Raw genomic sequence first — 18,461 nt, 5'->3', positions numbered from 1 at the left:
CCCCTGAAATTTGCTTCGATTTACGCTACTCCTTACAAGACTGATCATGAAGATTCTGCAGACAGCAGCAGACCCTTATAATGGTGGAGAAAGGCAAGAATGCATTGTTGGAGTCTGCCTGGTGCATGCCAGAGGTGTAATGAGCACGAAATAATATGCATCACAGCTTCTTAGGTTGGAGAAACAGTTCTTTTATTCATGTCTTTTTGAACCTGCAGCAAAGCCTTATCAATGTCAAAATAACTTAGTCAAACCCACTGTTGCAAGTGGCAGCTTGTCTTCATGAGAAACACTCGGCCAGCCTTACAACAGCTCTCGAGGAAGTTCATGGCTCTGGTAATGCCATCAAGCAAGCAGTGCCGAGCCACCTTTCAACAGCCGCCAGTTCCATGTCATCAGTGCAGCTCACGACGACGCCTGAGCAATCAGCTTTTCTGCTTGCACCTTCTTCACGTTCCAATTGTGGAGCCTGGCCATGTCTGAGGAGTTGCTCAGTCAAGCGCCAACAACAGTGTAGGTACATCTCCACACGGCATCACTGACCAAAAAGGACAGGCTACAGCAGAACACTATAGCAAACTGAAACGAATTCCTGTGTGTTACAATGTGTAATGTTTGATGTGGATTCAGCAATATGGTTGTGACTCCAAGTAAACCTTGGGCTGCTGCATGACATGTTGCTAGTTTCATGCTGTTCCCGTATGTTACTGTATAATCTCATATAAGGGCCGCACCAGCGTATGGGCCACACCCAATTTTGGACTAGATAATTGAGAAAAAAATTACGGTTACACTGTTTTTTTTAAGTGTACAGGCCGTGCCTTTAATATTCACACCCGAATTTAAAAAAAAAAGGTGCGGCCCTTATACGCTACATTCATTTCTAACGGGGTGAAACAACTGATCCCGGGCTTTGTTTTGTTGTTAATGTAGCGTATGCCTACAATCCTAAGCGTGAGCAGTGCGGAGGAAACTAACAGTGAGATGATTAAGTGTCACTTTATGAATGCTTGCCACAAATTTTGGAACAAAGGGGTTCAGTATGAAAGGCTGATCCTCGTAACGACTGAGCAAGCTTCATGTATAAAACAAGCTCTCCAGACTTTCAAATCAATGTTTCCTAACCTGCATTGCTCATGCTCTGTATCATATGGTAGAGAAGATTTACAATACACCCTACGGTTAATACATGTGCGACAGAAATAAGAGTGCTCTCCAAATCTTCCCTTACCTCCGAAACAGTAGTGACCCACATTTCTAAGCAGCGAAGTATATTATGCAGAAAACCATGGCAAGGTAGCAAACTTCATGTAGAAATCAAATGTGCCTATTATGCTACATGCTGCTGCTCCTGTGATTGTACTAAGCTGCCATCAATCGCTTTCTGGCAGATCATCCTGCAACGCCGCGGTGAGTGTGTTGCATGGTCAAGATGACGACGAAGCAGCAGCAAGCCCTGCCATTTTCTGCCGAAGTGGAGATTATCTGCCACACTGAGCAAGGCGAAAAGCAATGCGCTGTTCCAGCGCACTTCAAGATTGCCAGGAGCATGTTCAGTGCAATTTTGAAAAAAAAAAAAAAAAAATGTTGGCCATCAGAGATAGCGCATGAGAACGACTGAATGCTGGTGGGCGTCACATCTGCAAGCTGGCCTTTTCACTCGACTGTTCATAATCCTGTGTACAATGAACTTGGCAGTGAAATTCGTTATAAGCGAGTTTGGTTATATCGAACTACTCCATATGTCAAATTCCGGTGAACAATGCTCTTCGTTACAACCGCGCTTAACTGCAGTGTCTTGGCAGACTGCAGTTTGCTAGCGAAAATGCCCAGTGGTAGCGATATTTGTATTTCAACTAAAAAACTCAGTTTTCAGTGGAAGTACGGTCTTTGCAATTCAGCACGCTAATTTAACAAGAGGCCACCTTCAATTTGTGCTCAGTGTGCCTTTAAATGCAAAACAAGAAAAAAAACAAGCATGTGCAACTTTTCCATTTGTTACTGATTTATGGCAAACTACTTCAAGCTACGAGCTACTATTTGTGTGTGTAAATAGTGGTAACAGAAAAGAAAAAAAAAATGCTTTCGCTCTCTTTCGAGGGGCAAGCGACAACAGCAGTGCCTACTACAGCATCAACGGTGGTGCCATCTACCTCAAAGAAAGTGCCCTACTCAAGTTACTGAGGCAATAACACAGAAAGAAAGCGTACCCAGTCAGAACTTTCCATGAGCACTCATACACCGAGGCAAGGATACTGACTTCAGTGGTGGTGATCTGGTCTCTGAGAAAGTCCAGGTCACTGTTCAGCTCTGTGAAATTCCTGGTCGCAGTCTGCAAGTTCTTGCAAAGCAGCTCCTCTGCTCCCTCCAGCGTGTACTCCAGCATCACGTTTGCCTGCAATGGAGCAAGAGATGATCAGGGGTGGTATTCTGCCGGTGTCGCCTTTTGCGACATGTCGCATATGGGCGGGGCCTAAAAAAGTGCTTACAGATGCTCGAAGAAACGGAAAAAGCCGCCCGCACTTTCGTCTGCGGTGCATTCATTCACTCCGAGAAGCGACAATTTACCACTGCTGATCCACTAGCAGCAGTAGTTTCGTATCTTTTATAGCAAGAATATTTGCCATCACATAACGTCTAATGTTCAAAAAAACATTTGCAAATTTAATATAAGCTCGCTTTACTTCATTTAAGTCTATAAACACCGCGAAAAAGCTCCAAATCTATTTATCTTTCGTTCCGGACGGTTGTGCCAGGTTTCGGCCATTTTGGCTGCGTTTCGGGCAGTTGCAGACGGTAGCAGTGTTGCTGGAGGTCCCATTAGGCTTGCGCGCTCCAGAATTGAGAGCGTATCTAAAAAACTAGGCTGAATTGCAGCTTAAACTATCGTCGAAGCAAGGTAAGTCATAGCAAAAAGTAACAACACCAGTAGTTGCCGGTAAACATGCCGACCGGAATCGCAAGGACTGCTGAATTGGCTGAAGCGGGCGGCTCTCGCTTGAAAGGACGTTGCCATGTTTTCACGCCAAGGGCGCGAAAGCCGCAACTGCCGATTGCGTTCGTATGCTAACGGTAGCCCGTCGCCCGCGCGAATCGCTTCAGCGCATTCCGTTGTTCGACTAAGCGTAGTAAATTGGGGCGACGTCACGATGACGTAGCAGGAAGGCGGGTCCGTGTCGTCACGCCGCTGTCACCGCGGCTCGAGCCAATCAGCGAAGAGCGAATGCGACATGTCGCAAAAGGCGACACCGGGAGAATACCACCCCAGATCAGACAACCTCTTCATATTTGTTTGTATAATCATCCTCCTTTTTGAGCCCCGAGGCAATAAACATTGCTTAAAAAAAAAAACTGTCAAATACGAAGGCTGCAAATGTCCATGCCCATGGTGAGCTGCAAACTGGTACCTGCACTCATCCGACAGGCAGGCACTGCAAGAGTGGGAATGAAGGAGGGTAGCTGAATAGAAGAAAAATCGTGACAGGGGACATTGAGCTCGCCCGCTTCGAGATTTAGAGCCAGGCGAAACTGTGTGGGTAAGAGACCAAAAGAAGACTGGCACTGTTGTGACTTCTGCAAGGTTTCCGAGGTCAGACATTGTGTAAACTGACACCGACAACGTGAGAAGGAACAGAATTCGTCTGGCGCCGCTGCCCGACATGGAACAAGAATGTCGTCTGTTGCAAAGGCCCAAACAAACGGAAGTTAGACTAAGATCTTGTCAGGACACCAAAAGCAAAGCACCGGGAAAAGAAACCACACACAACGGTGCATTATCCCAAGAGCTGCACAAGACACATAGCAGTCAAACAGTTAAGCCAGTTGAAAGAATTCAGCTTTAGAAGGGGGCAATGCGCTGTAGATGGCGAGAGAGGAGGCGACCCTCTGGCGGTCGCTGGGATAAACATTGCCACAAAAGGATACCACCAGAAACGGGGAATGCGCCAGAAACTTGGGAATGCAACAGCAAGAATAAAGAGCTTTTCGTACCCAGACACCAAGAGTGTTGGTCGCTCCCTCTGTATGCTGCATGCACACTGACACTACAATGGACATTTGTAATGTTATCCACTCGGATACATGAAACAGTAGGCACAAGCCATCATTAAACATGACAAATAGGGGGAGATAACCCCGGACACAGTTGCCTCCTGTCGACTTCTGAAAGAATGAGGGTGTCAGGGGCAATGCTAAGGGTTCTACAACTATGCAAAAGTAGCCACTTAAATGTTTCACGGTATGTGTGAGCTTATTTTCTCATTTGCTGTTATTGTTAAGAGTGTGAAAAGAATTTTTTTTTTTGTCACAGTTCAAAAGCAGAACCAGAGCTCGCATCATTCCTCAAGCTGCTGTTAGCCTGGGATCTCATTGCTTTCTAGCTACAAAGTGATGTCAGATGATTTTCAATGTTGCTCCAGCTATTTCTTAACGATGACACTAAACATAACCCTTGGATGTCAGTTGTGAAAGCATGTCTGAACTGCTGAAAATTAAGCAACAAATATGGTTCTGCAGATCGGTAAGCATTTCCTAGTGTATCCAGATGTCAGTTCCAAACACGGCGGCAAGATCACTTTGAGCATCTCGGTGCCAAATGATATTTTAAAGAGGTGCGTGATTTTTCAAGTGTTCATTATAATGAGTACTGTATCTCAAAAGTGGGTGGACAATCTTTCACAGCTGGGCATGCACTTGGAACATTATGGTACTGACTAGCAAACAGAAGCATCAACTAGCTCAAATGCTCGCTCATAATTGTTAAGCTGGGTTCACATGAATTTTGTGTGCCCGTTTAATGCAGAATAGAAAACTTTTAAACAGAAAATAAAACACAGGACTTGGTATGGCATGTGGTGTTTAACGCCCAGAGACACATATGGGCTATGATGAAGGCTGTAGTAGAGAGCTCTGGCTCTGGTCTAGACACCCTGAGGTTCTTTAACATGCTCTGACATCACACAGCACACAGCCATTTTTGTACTTTGCCAAACACAGAACTTGACATGTCCTACATCAAGTCCTTGCAGAAGAACATAGGACTTTTTTTTTTTTTTACACAAACTGTTGTTTGGACCCATAGCCTTTACGGCTAGTGAGGGGTCCAAATACAAAACAAGTACAATATTACTGCAGACCGTGTAAAATAAAAAAACTTCAAGATTAACACGCACAATTGAATTCATTCCTACATTTCCATGGAAATTAAATAGTGTTTTAAAGATGCCGAAAAGTTATTTTTTTCTTTAACTTCATTCGGGATTTCATTCCACACATGGGCTCCGCTGTATTCTAGGAGTCTCCGGCCGTACATATTGTAACAAGGTGGTAAATTAAATAGATTGTTGGTTGCAGCTCTTGTTTGTTTCATTGGTAATCTAAATATACTAAGGGGCAGGGGGTTGTTAGATTTTATTACATTGTTTACTATTTCAGCTATCTTCAGTTTATATGCCATTGATAGGGGTAAGATACGAAGCTGCTGAAAGAGTGGCCTGCTGGGGTATGTATTATTTGAATAAGTTATCATACGAATAGCTCGTTTTTGAAGGCGAGAAACAGGATCTAGGTATGTTTTATATGTACCACCCCATGCTTCCAGGCAATAAGATAATTGACTGTGCACAAAGGCGAAATACAGAATGCGTAGAATTGGAAGATCAAAGCAGTCCCTGGCCTTTAGTAAAACATGACAACCATAGGCTAATTTGGAGCAAATATTATTAATTTGTTCTTTCCAGTGCATACCAGACGCGAAGTCATCTGCAAGTGGTGCTAGCGGCTAGGTGGCGTCCGCCATATTTGTGGTCACTTTTGCAGACACTGTAGCCAGCCATCACATTTTGCCTTCTATTAATATGCGACCCCAGTGGATGCGATGGTGCTTCACATCCTGCTGTCTGGGCCCTACATGCAACAGCACGTGACTCAGAGACCGTGTAACTCATGGCCCATGTGGAGCAGAAAAGGACGAATACAATGGAAAAGTACTACTCAATGGAAACATCAACCCACATGACAATGGAGGCACACACATAGCGCACAGCAGGGAACCGCAGCCGCATGTTGAATTCACGGATATCAAAAAGTATAACAGAGTACACTGTGGGGCCAGTTGGTCATATATAATCTGAACGAACAAACGTAGCGTTTAAAACAGGACACAGAAAGATGAGGACAGGACAGGACTACATGTAGCCCCGTCCTGTCCTCATCTTTCTGTGTCCTGTTTTAAACGCTACGTTTGTTCGTTCAGATCAAAAAGTACCTTAGGCACAGCACAAGCTTTGTGACAGTCAGCAAAAGTAAAGCTTACAAATATATGAAAGTGCGCAATTTTCTCATGAGTGGGTGGGTCTAGCGGTGTGTGAAGGTACTGATGGCCGCCTAATTGCTGTTGCAAAGGAGGACAAGTTATGCCATGTGTTTGTAGTTGGCTTGAAGATATTACTTTCACCTGCTTGCAAAATACGTTGCAACTATATCTAGCGGAACTGCTGCGCACTGCTGTGTCACCTGCATTCACAGCAACACTTGCAGCAATGACACTGGCCTTCCTGGTAGAACATATATTTCATTCAAACTGTGAGATGCAGGCAAAGAAAATGCTGAAAACAGTGCAAAGCTAACCCCCCGGCCCTTAAAGGGACTAGGAAATGATATTTACTCTTAAGTAAAGCGGACGAGCGATAGTTATTCCATTACTCGTCACTCCGCCGCAAGCATTTTTACGCTAGCTTCAGTTACACCAAAGTTATCCATGATTAAAAATAATGTCCCCCCCCCCGAACTCATACACTCTGGTGCCCTCGAAAAAATTAAGAAAACGGGCTATTATGAGCCCCGCCCGTGAAAACATCACCCATCGCCACCTGGTTTGTTTACTTCTGGTGGCGGCACCTGCCCATCGATGTAAGCGCTTGTGTATGTTTATTGGGGGCATTGTGTTAAGCAAGCACTATTCCTCATGTGAACACAAGTTTATCACAAGCTGCCGACCAGATTATAATAAACCGTGTCCTTCATTCCTTGCATCTTTGGTGCGAAAAATGGGGTATGGAAATTAATTGCACATAATCAACTTTTATGCATATAATTAATAAGAAGATTGTGCGATTATTTTCTTACAATGTAGGAAAAAATAATCAAAAAAGTGCTGATACCTTCAAGTATTTAGGCGTCACAATTACACATAACCTGCAGTGGCATAAACATATTAATAATGTGTAAGAAAAACTTTACTTTCTGAGGAAGAAATTGGAACATGCAACAAAAGATGTCAAATTAACAGCTTACAAAACATTCATCTGCCCTCCTCCTCAAAAAATTATACTGGGCACATGAAAAAAATTTCCTCGCTATGTGCCTAGTACAGCACTACATGGGCCTACTTTCTGAGGCCCAGTCCAGATTGGGCCTGCCAATTTTTTTTGTCTAACTGAAACAAAACTTGTTGCTGGGCTAGTTGGTGGTTTATTCTCTTGGGAAACAAGCTAGCACAACAAAAAAAAAACATTTATGTTGAGCTTACCTGTCATAATCGACCGTGGGCCAACATTACAGGTCTATCTACAGACTTTCTTTCTCAACATGGCTAACCCACACATCTGAGTTAAGCAACGATAAAGACGTAACTCACAACAACCTGTCAACTTAAGGGTGAATGGAATACAAAAATCTGAAGGAGTTCTCATGCAGAGAGAGCATGCGAACAGGAGGTTTCCACATTGCAGTGAAACACTTGCATGAACATGACAACACAGCTCTTATCAGGCCACCAGTATATATATATATATAAAAAAGATGTTTGGCTCGACTAGAAGGGCTTATGTAAATGTAAACCAATGGGCACATTTCAAGCACCAAGTTTTGTGCCTTATTACGGCATGCATGCATGATGGCATGGTGCTTTCTTATCCACAGAGGAGGTGACATAATGATATCATTTGAGAACGATATCGCCCAATGCATTTGCTGTCGCCGGAATCAGTCATACAGATGACCAGATGAAAGAATCAAACAGAACTGAACAAAAATAGCTGTATCACAACAGCTCTACAGTAATTATGTGCCTTCCATCCACTGAACGGAAAAAACTGAGGGCACAAGACCGACAGTGCACGAAAAAAGGCAACCGTAATTATTGGTCCCGGTTTCCACCTGTACATAAGAAATCTATGCTCATTTAATGTAGCATGTGGTTAATAAAACTTATGGGCATAAAAAAACACAAAAGGGTGCACCTCTCTCAGGTAAAACCGAAGCGACAGTGACATTGATACGTCATTGATATTAAATTCCCTCTAAAGTGCTTGTCGACGTTCTGCCACCTCAACTTCACGCTGGATATTTTCAAATGCCAGGCAGTGATTTCTTCGTTGTATCTTGTTTCTTCCTTTAAACCCTCGAGAAAAGATTGTGCAACTCACACAAGGCTTCTTCTATTGGTGAACACTGCGGGTTATTCATGAAATTTTAAAACAAGCGCTATTCCACAAAGGCTGGCTCCGAGAGGAATCCTCCCCAGCATCACCATATACTACAGCAATTGAGGTGCTATCTCAAAGTCATGAAAATCACCAACAGCAACCAAAAAAAAAAAGTGATAGGGGACAGGAAGAAAGGCAGCCCGAACGGAAGGTGCATCAAGGCTCTTTTACAAACCACCATTCACAAACTGCACAAGCCAAAGAAACTCTTACACCAAGCCAGAGGCAGACTCGTTCAGTAGGAGGTATGACAGCCTTGGAGTAGACCTGGTCCGAAAGCACGAACCTTGTTTCCATGTCTTCAGAAGAGTCCTTAAAAAAAGAAAAAAGAAAAGCAATGAAAGACATTTTGGACTGCTCTCTGATGCGGTGCTTCCATACGAAGACATCGTTAGGGAATATGAACTGCATTTTGTAGTAATTCAACCTCTTTAGAGACAGCATTTGAATACACGGTTTTGGTGTATACAAACAAAAATGGGGGCTGATGATGATACTAGCTCCAAAGAACTTCCAGTATCAATGCAGTGAGATTTGGAAAGGTTTGTGTAGGCGCAAACTGGTGATAAAGAACAGTGTTTGATAAGGCACTGGTGCAGGCGACGCGCCAGCTTTTGATGGTTCTCTTGTTCTCTAGGATAATTGTTTGCTCGAAAATCATGCTATACTCAAACAGGAAGTGTTCTGGGGCCAAATTGCAGTGTTAGAAGAACAAAAAATGTTCAACAGAACTGTATACAGTCATTCACTGCAGAACAGTAGATCTCATGTGTACCTTAAATCCTTTATTTTTTCAGGCATGTCGCCTGAAATGGCTCAGCAAATGTGCCAAGCATCCAAGAAATGAGAAATCTGAACATGAAATCTTGAAACAAGGTGATACTTAAGTTTCTCAGAACTTGTGAAGGCATCATTACAACATCCACAGCACTGACACCCTGAAATGTGCGATTTTCATTACATCCAAGAAAGAAGGAGCTCTAAAAAAGCCTGGGCGTTTGTGAAAACAACAAAACACCTTGCATTAAACTCAGCAGTGCGGCTTCAGATACAAACAACAATCTTTATACAATGAAACTGAGTACCATAACGGCTATGCAAAGAAAGTTGTGCTTGGGAATGCCTATTTTAGCACATCCGTCCACGCATACTTTTATAAGGCAGCGATAAAAATGAACATTTCCAACATTATTGAACTCAGGGTGCAAAATAAATATGTCACGCCAGGCAGACATGCGTTAGAGTGCTAATTCAGCAAGCAACTGTATCACAAATGAAAAAAAAAAAAAGCAGAAAGAAAAAGCCGAAAGAAAATGAAGTGCCTACTCTTTTCGACTTCAGCAGTTTGACGATCTCCAACGAAGTTTTGATTTCAGGAATCTGGCTCTTTAACCTGAAAAAGTGCATGCAAAGGAATTGTTTAGCGTGTTTACCAACGCCATCAGTTCGCAATGCAAAGAAATATTACAGAAAATCTCAAACCTTTGTTTCTTCTGAAGCAAGTTGAGCTCCATGAACTTGTATTTACTGTGCTGCTCGTCAAGGCTTCTGAGTGCCACTTCTATTGTTGGATTCTCTTCTCTCGACATAAACTCGTCCACATCGTCCTGGGAAAAACATTCACGAGACCTCAACTCATCGGGATCGCTTCTCACGGCGGACGGGCGGTTTGGGAACGAGTGGGATGCCGGCGCAAATCACGTGTAAGCGACTTACCAAGCATTCTGCTTGAGGAATCCCAGCATGGATTAACTTTTTCGTTGCCTTTTCAGCGTCTGCAGAGTCTGTCATTTTGGATATCGAGTCTCGACAGCGATTTAAGAACGGATAAGTGTAATCAAACCCAGCTTGACGTAAGGCGTGGTGACCGCAGATCACAAGAACTAATAAAGGAACGCTAAAGTAAAGGCAAGAGCCGTCGCCAGCGCCACCTGGCTGCTTCGAAACCCTTCGAACGGCTCCGAACTAAATAAACGATAATAATGCGCAGCAATAAAGAAGTTCCCAAAAAGTGTAGAAACTGAAAATATTGCCCTAAATGTGGACCTCTCCAGATCCAATTTTCAACGTCGAACCCGTTTGCCGAACCTACTCAAACCTCACCCCATCACCGAAACCCGAAACGCGCTCGAATGATCCAATCGACATCAGCTGGCTGCACCGAGCGCGAAAGCCGAGATATCGCGGCGGGCCACGGTTCTCAGCATATTTAATGTAGGTAAGCAACCGTTCGCAACAAATCCGGAAAACGGCTTTTATTCATTGGCGATTTCTGCGCCAAAATCAGCTACAGCACACAGATACCAAGCCACTTAGGCGCATGGTGATCTGACACTGTAATAACACAAAACAGACACGTCTGCAGACAAAAATAAAAGCGTCCGGCTTCTGGCGCTACCACATCAACGAGCTGCGCACTTGCATATGTCAATCACTGCACTGTCAGCAAAACAAATGAAACATTATATATTGCACAATGTTTCAACATGGAACTCAAAACCGAACGCGCGGACCAGCAGCTAGTCCTTTGCTGCCCCATACGCCACGTTGAAGCGTCCCAGCAACTCCTCAAGCTTCAAGTTTTCCTTGATTTGTTGCTCAGACAGCAACCGCGGGTCGCTGTCCTGCAGGCCAGCGTAGAAGGCGTCGAAGCGTCGCACCTCGTCTCTGACGTTGAGCAGCTTGTTCGCTCTAGCCGAATACGCGCTGTTTATGCTCTCCGCGCTGGCCATGAACTCTTCGTGTATCCTTCTCTCCTGCATCTGATAGTAGCGGAAGTCCCAAGGCGCCGTGTGTGCTCTCCTGTGGTGAGGCCGGCCTTTGTAGCGCGAGGACTGTGCCTCGTTTCTTCTGTAGTCCTTCTGGAGCATATCCATGTCGTATCTGAACATTTCGTGAGCCCTCGTGACGTCTTTCTCCTTCTTTCTTTCGAGTTCCTTTAGTTTCAGGTCTATGATATCTGTGTCGAAGCGCTGGCGCTTGGCCGGCTTCGCGTATTCGGATGAGGACTCGTGCGATGCTTTACGCTTGCCGCGCTTCCGAGCAGGCGTGTTGGAGTGTTTCAAGCCCAACAAATGTCGCCTGTAGTGGAACGTTGTCAGTTCCTGGTGAGGGTCTGGGATCCTGCTATTGTGCCACACCTTCTTCACTGCGTGGTATCGCTCTTCCTCCGTGGTGAGTCGACGAACAGCTTCCCATTCTGGGTTCTCATTGTCCATGTTTTCTTCAGGATTCTCACTCATAAATGGAGCACGGCGCTTTGTCCCTGGAGCCTCACTACTTGGCCCCGGGTGTTCTACACCTCGATCATCAACAGTTCTACTGCAGCTTGCTTGTGCATGGGTGTCTTCGTGGCTGTGTGGCAGCCGATGTTCTGACTGCTGTCCTCGCTGCCGTCTAATACTGTCTATTTTCTTGCGCATGTCCTCATTTCTAGAACTGCCTGCTTCAACTCTGCTTGTTGCTTGCTTCGAAAAGGGTGGTGCAAGCATAGCACTGCCAGAGCTGCATGGCTGCACATGGACATCTGGAGGTTCCTGTGTGCGCACATCTTTTATCAAGACTTTGCAAACTGGAACTGATGACTCGGCTTTCGGTTCCACAATCTGCACATGTGGACTTTGGTGTTCCTTGGCTTTCTTTGTTGAAGCAACAGGAGACTCTACTTCGGCAACAAATGTGTCATCCTCATCGATCCCAACACTAATGTCCAGGACATCCTCAGACATGACTGATCTTGATGGAGATGACAGATCATGGTTTGATGTACTTGATGCTGTGTTCCCATCATTGGCTGCAACCAGTGTAAGATTGTGCGACTCTGTGTCATTGCAGAGAATGTCAGAGAACTCACATGTGTTTGAAGCAGGTGCAGGGTCCAAATTGGTGCTACATACTACTTCTTTTTCTGCATTATCTTCAACAGTGACTACCTCCGACTTAAGTATGTCTTCTGAAACAGCAAGGGCTCCTCTGTTTTCATCCACAGAATCACTTGAATGCCCAGGTTCTCCATCATGCAAAGGATCAGCACTGTCATTTACAACACCTGGCGAAGGAGATCCAGGTTCATCATCAGCTTTGTGGGAAACGGGCGCTGTCTGCACATCCTTGACACATGTTGGGCTTCTGGCGCACTCATCAGAGGCTGCCTGTACAATACCTGTAAAGTAAGCAGGGCTATCCATATTAGCCTCTTGGAGCCATGGATGCGATCTGCTGTCTGTATTTTTACCTTTATCTGGTGCTGTAAGGTCAGAGATTATGCTACAAACTTTGCTTTGCATAACACTGGCTTTACTATCTGCTGAACCTTCACTGTCATCACCTTTCTTTTCTGACGGGGAAAGGTTGCAGCAGCCTTCTGACATACCCTTTTCAAGTGAGTTGTTAGCGTCACTGCTGCGCAGTTTATCATGAGATGCAGTACACACTGAACTTCTCTCTTCAACTGCAACTGAACTACAACTGAAAATTTGTGTATGGTGCCCAGATGAACACACTAGATTATAGGAACTGCATACACTGCCAACAGAAGATGGAATGCGAGCACTGAAGTTTGATTTATGAGCACTGCTGGGGAGAAAATTGCGTTCTAAATTTTCTTGTTCAGGGGACTGGTTCGATTCCTTCTCATGAAGTTCCTTCCAACACCTGTCAGAAACATGGCCATCACCTCTGTGGGAGCCATGGCTTGGCACACAGAGTTCTTTTCTTGTTTCCTGTTCTGGCTTATCCTGATGTTGCTTAACTATAGATGCATCTTTCATAACGCAACTACTGTTAAAGCCTGCTGCACAGAGCTCAATTCTTTTCACATGTTCTGGCTCCTCCTGATGCTGCTTAAATATAAATGCATCTTCCATAACACAACTACTGTTAAAGCTTGATGCACACAGCTCATTTCTCGCTTCCTGTTCTGGCTTTTCCTGATGATACTTAACTGTAAATGCATCTTCCATAACACAACTACTGTTAAAGCTTGATGCACACAGCTCATTTCTCGCTTCCTGTTCTGGCTTTTCCTGATGATACTTAACTGTAAATGCATCTTCCATAACACAACTACTGTTAAAGCTTGATGCACACAGCTCATTTCTCGCTTCCTGTTCTGGCTTTTCCTGATGATACTTAACTGTAAATGCATCTTCCATAACACAACTGCTGTTAAAGCTTGATGCACACAGCTCATTTCTCGCTTCCTGTTCTGGCTTTTCCTGATGATACTTAACTGTAAATGCATCTTCCATAACACAACTACTGTTAAAGCTTGACAAACAGCGCTCATTTTTTGCCTCCATTTTTTCCTGATGCTTTAAGCTTCCAGCAGTGCTGGTACAAGAGGCCCATCTTACACTCTTGTCATTCGTGCCCCATGCAAAAGCCTTCCGAGCTGCAGAACTCCTGTTATAGTTGTTAGGATACAGGTCCGAATCATTCCTGTAATGCCTCTCCAAATAAATTTCAGGGGTGCAGCTATCCTTTCTCTGGCAACCAGAAGTGAAGCTGGACAGATAGTGCTCATTTCCTTTGCCTGATTCCTCCCCATGTCTATTACATGCAAATTCATCATTAATATAATGAATGCCCTTAAAGCTTGTCCCACATGGCTTACTTCTTTTCTCGAGTTCCTGATGGCTGAAGCTTTGCGCAAGGGTTGGTTCTGAGCTGGTACAAGTTGGTCTTGCATGCTCTTGGTTCTCACCAGATGTAAAAGCCTCCTGAAGTGTCAAACTGTTGCTACAATGGTCAGGATACTGGCACAATCCCTTGCTGTAAATTCTTTCCTGATACCTTTCATAGTGATGGCCACTATTGCCCTGACAACCAGAACTGAAGCTCCCTTGATACCGCTTGAGATGAGCCTTTTCTGGTTCTTCTTCACGTTCTCTGAACTCAAAACTGCTATTAAAGCTCTTCGTAAATTGTTGCACCTGTGCCTCTTGCAGTTCTTGATGGTTTGAATTAAAAGTATTGCTGGCATAAGACACATGGCTAGCTTTTTCCCTTTTTTTATCAACACCAAAGCTACCCTGCACTTGATAGCTTTTGATCAAGTGGCCATCATATTGCTCGAATTCATTTCTTCCAGGTGCACCTTCTGCATTTTCTGGGCTTTTATGAGCTGTAAAATCAACCTGTCCTCGGTGCCCACTGTTGAAATAGCTGTGTTTCTCCCAGTTGTCCCTGCGATGGGCCTTGGCACACTCTTCAGAATAAAGGGTATCATTCCCTTCATAGTTTCCTTGGCTTTGGTAGTTGAATTCTTCTATTCCTGCCATTTCTGGCTCCTCACGATATTCAGGGCTTTCATCAAAGCACCCGGCATGTTGCTCGTACTGCTCAACTTCTTTCTTTCCATGTGTTTTATAGCCATATGCATCCTCCTGACAAAATGAAAGAGGAATATGCGTGCACTTTTCTTCTGTTTCATTTGAGAAATTTTGAAACTTCCTTTGCTCCAGATTTGTAGAACTAGGACCTGGTTCTTGGTACACAACTCCACATGTGTCACAGCCTTGTTCATATTCCAAGTTCTGATAGTAGTCATCACTATCCACGTGGTCAGCATAATCTTGATCACTGCAGGAGACCTGTCCTGAACAATAAACGGCATTTTGTGGGTATGAGCCACATGGTTCAGGGCTGCATGCCTCTGCGCATTCACAGCCACCACCAAAGACTGTGTCATCCTCAGATTCATCCAGACACTCACCACAGTCCACATTATGTTCCTCCACAAAGCAATCACACTGAATAGAACATGAATTTTCTTGTAAGTTCACCTCTGCATCAGTTGCAGAGTCCCTCCTCCCTGGCACCACGACTTGAGCATGCACGACTGTAGCATCATGCTCTGATGAGGTTGATCGGTTCGGAACTAGGAAGCTGTCACAACGCTCCACAAATTCATCTAAGGTAGACAGAAATGTGGAAACATCGCTTTCACCGGTCGCTCCGTCATCTTGCGCGCAGTTTGATCGTATGGGCGTGCTGCAGTACTGCGGACCAGCTATCCTCTTGTCCGGACTCTCAAGATGGGGAAAGTTCATGCTTGTGGCCTCAGACCAGGCTCCTGCGTCTGTCATTTCATGAGACTACAGTCCATGCACCTGTTGTAGTGAAAAAAAAAAAAAACATGCACAGGTCGGACAGTATACAGCATGTAAGAAACTGGAAGCAATACCAGTCAGTTTGTACAAAAGACGCTGCTCGCACCATTTCGGCACAGGCTTTTCTCGAACCCTCAGTTTCAAAACTATTGCAATTATATATGCGGACGTAAACAAAGAAACGCACTAAAGAAAGCACATAGCTAGATGAAACCTATGCACTCGCAAAGAAGTGCAAGATACAGAGCTCGTTTAATGATGAGCTCGGTCGCGACGGCTTGCAAAGATAATAACAAATAACAGCCGGTTTAGCGTATCAAACCCTCAACGAACACAAGCGTGGATTTTAGTGAAGGTAGAGCTCTGATAGTTATTATTGGCTATTCAGTTATCACATGCAGCAAAACTATAATTTGCCCGATCTGCGGCCGCGTTGACACAAGACCTATCTGTTACAGCTATTATTGCGCACTAAGTATATCACGGGTGTCCAAAATTGCAAAACAATGCTTGAAATATGAGCATTTAATCATAGCAAGTTGTCTAACAACGGCGTTCAATAGCCTATGGCGCGAAAGTGTTCGCGCAGTTCGCAGGCGCTACCACTGAAACCAAGCACAAGGAACCAACGTTCTTGCTTACGTGAAGCTGTCAGGCGTTAGCACTTCAATGAATTCTCAGCTGTCAGGCTCGCTGGTTCCATTACACAGTCGTAGTCAACACCAAGGTCTTGGTCAATGCAGCCGGAGGAACGACAAGTGACTACACGCACACCACGTTGTTGACGTGCGCAACAGCCAATCTCGCCAACGGTCCAACCAACCGCGCGTGCTTGACTGCAATGAGCAAATGAACGTTGATATTATCGCCGTGGTTTCGTTTTCTCAAGTTAGGCGCCCCCTGCCGTGGCAGCGCTGCTGACGCTGCGTTCGCACGTCACGAAGCGCGCATAAATTTAAAATCGCTTCCATCTAAAATTTTCACGGTCTTGTGCTTCATCAAAAATCCCTGGTTGCACGGGTCCCTGATTGCACGGCTAGATAATGCAGACAGAGTGGAAAAAAAAAAAATGCCGCAGGTGCTTCTGTCAACCGCCGAGCTATTTTTTCAGCGCCCTTGGTGTCTTCCCGGGAGGTTTAAAACTACTGGCCTTCATCCCGACATCTGACAAAGTAGGGAAGTAACGAAGAGAACGCGATGTCCAGGTCGGCTCAACGGCCTATCTTTTGGTACTTTGAGTCCCGGTGTGAATTCGTTTCTGTATTGAAGTTTCTGCACGTTTAACCGTAAAATAAGGACCGCAGAGGAAAGGTTCGTAGCTCGAAAAATATGTTGCTTATCGACAGGCTCTTCACTTGCGTGCGTGTTCTGTCTTGACGTGCGAAGAAAACAATGTCAGAGTTCTTGATGCCATTCGAAGACTCACCGCGATATCGGCGACCGACATAGGAGCCTGCGGACGCCACGTGTTGATCGGGAGAACAAGGTCGCGACGAGGTCACTTGGCAGCGTCCTAGCTGTCTGTGGCCATTGCGTGCACGCCTGCACTGTTCCTGGGACGCTGTCAACTCCGTTCCCGCCTCCTCACTGCACCAGGCGGTACCTAGCGTGGCTGGCGGCGTACTATGACCCGTGTAGCGATTCTCGGAAGGCGTCTGCGGCTGCCGAAACCAATCGCGTTTACCCTTTTGTCTGCGCGGAGAGGGAGCGGCGCCAATGCTGTCTGGGCGGTCGGAGCCTCGGGCGCCTTCGGTCGGGGTGGATGTAAAGGGCTTTAGTGGGAAGCAGTAAGGCGCGGAGTGAGAAAGGGAAACGTAAGGGTGGGGGGGTTGTAGGGTGTTGGGGATTTTTCTGTCAATAATGGTAAATGGCCTCACGAGTGTCGTGCCACGGCCGCTCAATGGAGTGCGCACTGGCGCCTCCATTGAGCGGCCGTGGTCGTGCGGTCGTACCAGTCGTACCTCTGATCTGGGTGGCTTACTGCATCTGCGCGTAAAGGCAAGTTTATATAGGGCTTTTTACGCATGGTTGTGTTTCCTTTTTTATTGTTGTCTTTTTTTTATTGTTTTTTGTTGTCTTTTTCACCATCTTTTCTTTATCTTTTTACTGGAGTTACGAAAATGCCTCAGCAATTTTTCTTCACTAGGGTGCCCTCTCCACAACCTGTTCCTCACTCAGCTACAGTGTTCTAGAATGCTTCTAGAACACAGCTTACCAACGGGTCTAAGGGAGGCGGCGGCCTTTTATGAAGTGCGCAGCGGCAGGGGCCTCTCACCCCTGCGCGTGGACAAAATCTGGGTGCACGTTCTGAAGAAGGAAAATCAAGCTGCCGCGGTGGCCTCAGTGGCTATGGTGCTCGCCTGCTGACACGAAAGACGCCGATTCCCACCGCGGCGGTCGCATTTCGATGGCGACGAAATGCTACAGGCCCGAGTACTGTGCCATGTCAGTGCACGTTAGAGAACGGGTGTAGCATGATTGGCCCGAATGCAAAATGCCAGTCTCAAAAGCCTCGCGATCTATGAATCTGTGCAAGAGAAGAAGTACTTGCGGAGAAAGGAATCTCTAAAGCAGCCCCACCTCGATGGGCACCTCCGAGGCGCACGGGCGTAGGCTGGAGCCTGTCTGCGGATGCGCGAGGCGCGAGCGGGGCGCAGGTATCTGTGCATGTCAGATATCGGCGCCTGCGCAGGGGCGCTAGCGCGCGCGTCGGAAGCGGGATCCGGTTTACAGCAATCGGAGGACCTCTTGAGGACTCTTTGCTTCATGGCTGGAAGCTCTTTCACGTTCCCACAAATTTTCTTGGAATCCTTGCAGCTCCCAAGCTATCTTCTGTTCACGGCTTGACATTTTTTTCAGTCGG

General features: G+C 45.5%; 2 protein-coding genes across 4 annotated transcripts; both read right to left on the bottom strand.

The window, feature by feature from the left end:
* Nucleotides 1-175: 175 nt before the first annotated feature.
* On the bottom strand, nt 176-10,386 carry LOC149359175 (prefoldin subunit 3-like). The gene is made up of 6 exons (XM_089571422.1): nt 10,203-10,386; nt 9,969-10,093; nt 9,813-9,879; nt 8,700-8,798; nt 2,257-2,395; nt 176-479 (listed from the first exon to the last, which is right to left on the bottom strand). The coding sequence occupies exons 1-6, from the start codon at nt 10,275-10,277 to the stop codon at nt 406-408; spliced, it is 579 nt and encodes a 192-aa protein (XP_089427548.1). The 5' UTR covers nt 10,278-10,386; the 3' UTR covers nt 176-405.
* A 329-nt stretch (nt 10,387-10,715) lies between these two features.
* Nucleotides 10,716-17,336, bottom strand: LOC149359174 (uncharacterized). Of its 3 annotated transcripts, none has more exons than XM_089571419.1 (3): nt 17,283-17,336; nt 16,241-16,434; nt 10,716-15,598 (listed from the first exon to the last, which is right to left on the bottom strand). In XM_089571419.1, the coding sequence occupies exon 3, from the start codon at nt 15,572-15,574 to the stop codon at nt 11,006-11,008; it is 4,569 nt and encodes a 1,522-aa protein (XP_089427545.1). In that variant the 5' UTR covers nt 15,575-15,598; nt 16,241-16,434; nt 17,283-17,336; the 3' UTR covers nt 10,716-11,005. The 3 variants fall into 3 exon arrangements, with proteins under 3 accessions (XP_089427545.1, XP_089427546.1, XP_089427544.1); XM_089571420.1 differs by lacking the exon at nt 17,283-17,336 and having other exon boundaries at nt 10,716-12,648; nt 14,101-15,598; nt 16,241-16,465; XM_089571418.1 differs by lacking the exon at nt 17,283-17,336 and having other exon boundaries at nt 16,241-16,465.
* Between the last annotated feature and the right edge of the window lie 1,125 nt (nt 17,337-18,461).

The sequence above is a fragment of the Amblyomma mixtum genome, chromosome 2, assembly GCF_055824585.1.
Source record: "Amblyomma mixtum isolate Tamu chromosome 2, ASM5582458v1, whole genome shotgun sequence".
Taxonomy (NCBI): Eukaryota; Metazoa; Arthropoda; class Arachnida; order Ixodida; family Ixodidae; genus Amblyomma; species Amblyomma mixtum.
Note: the sequence above shows the minus strand (reverse complement) of the source record. Positions and strands in the feature narration are given on the sequence as shown.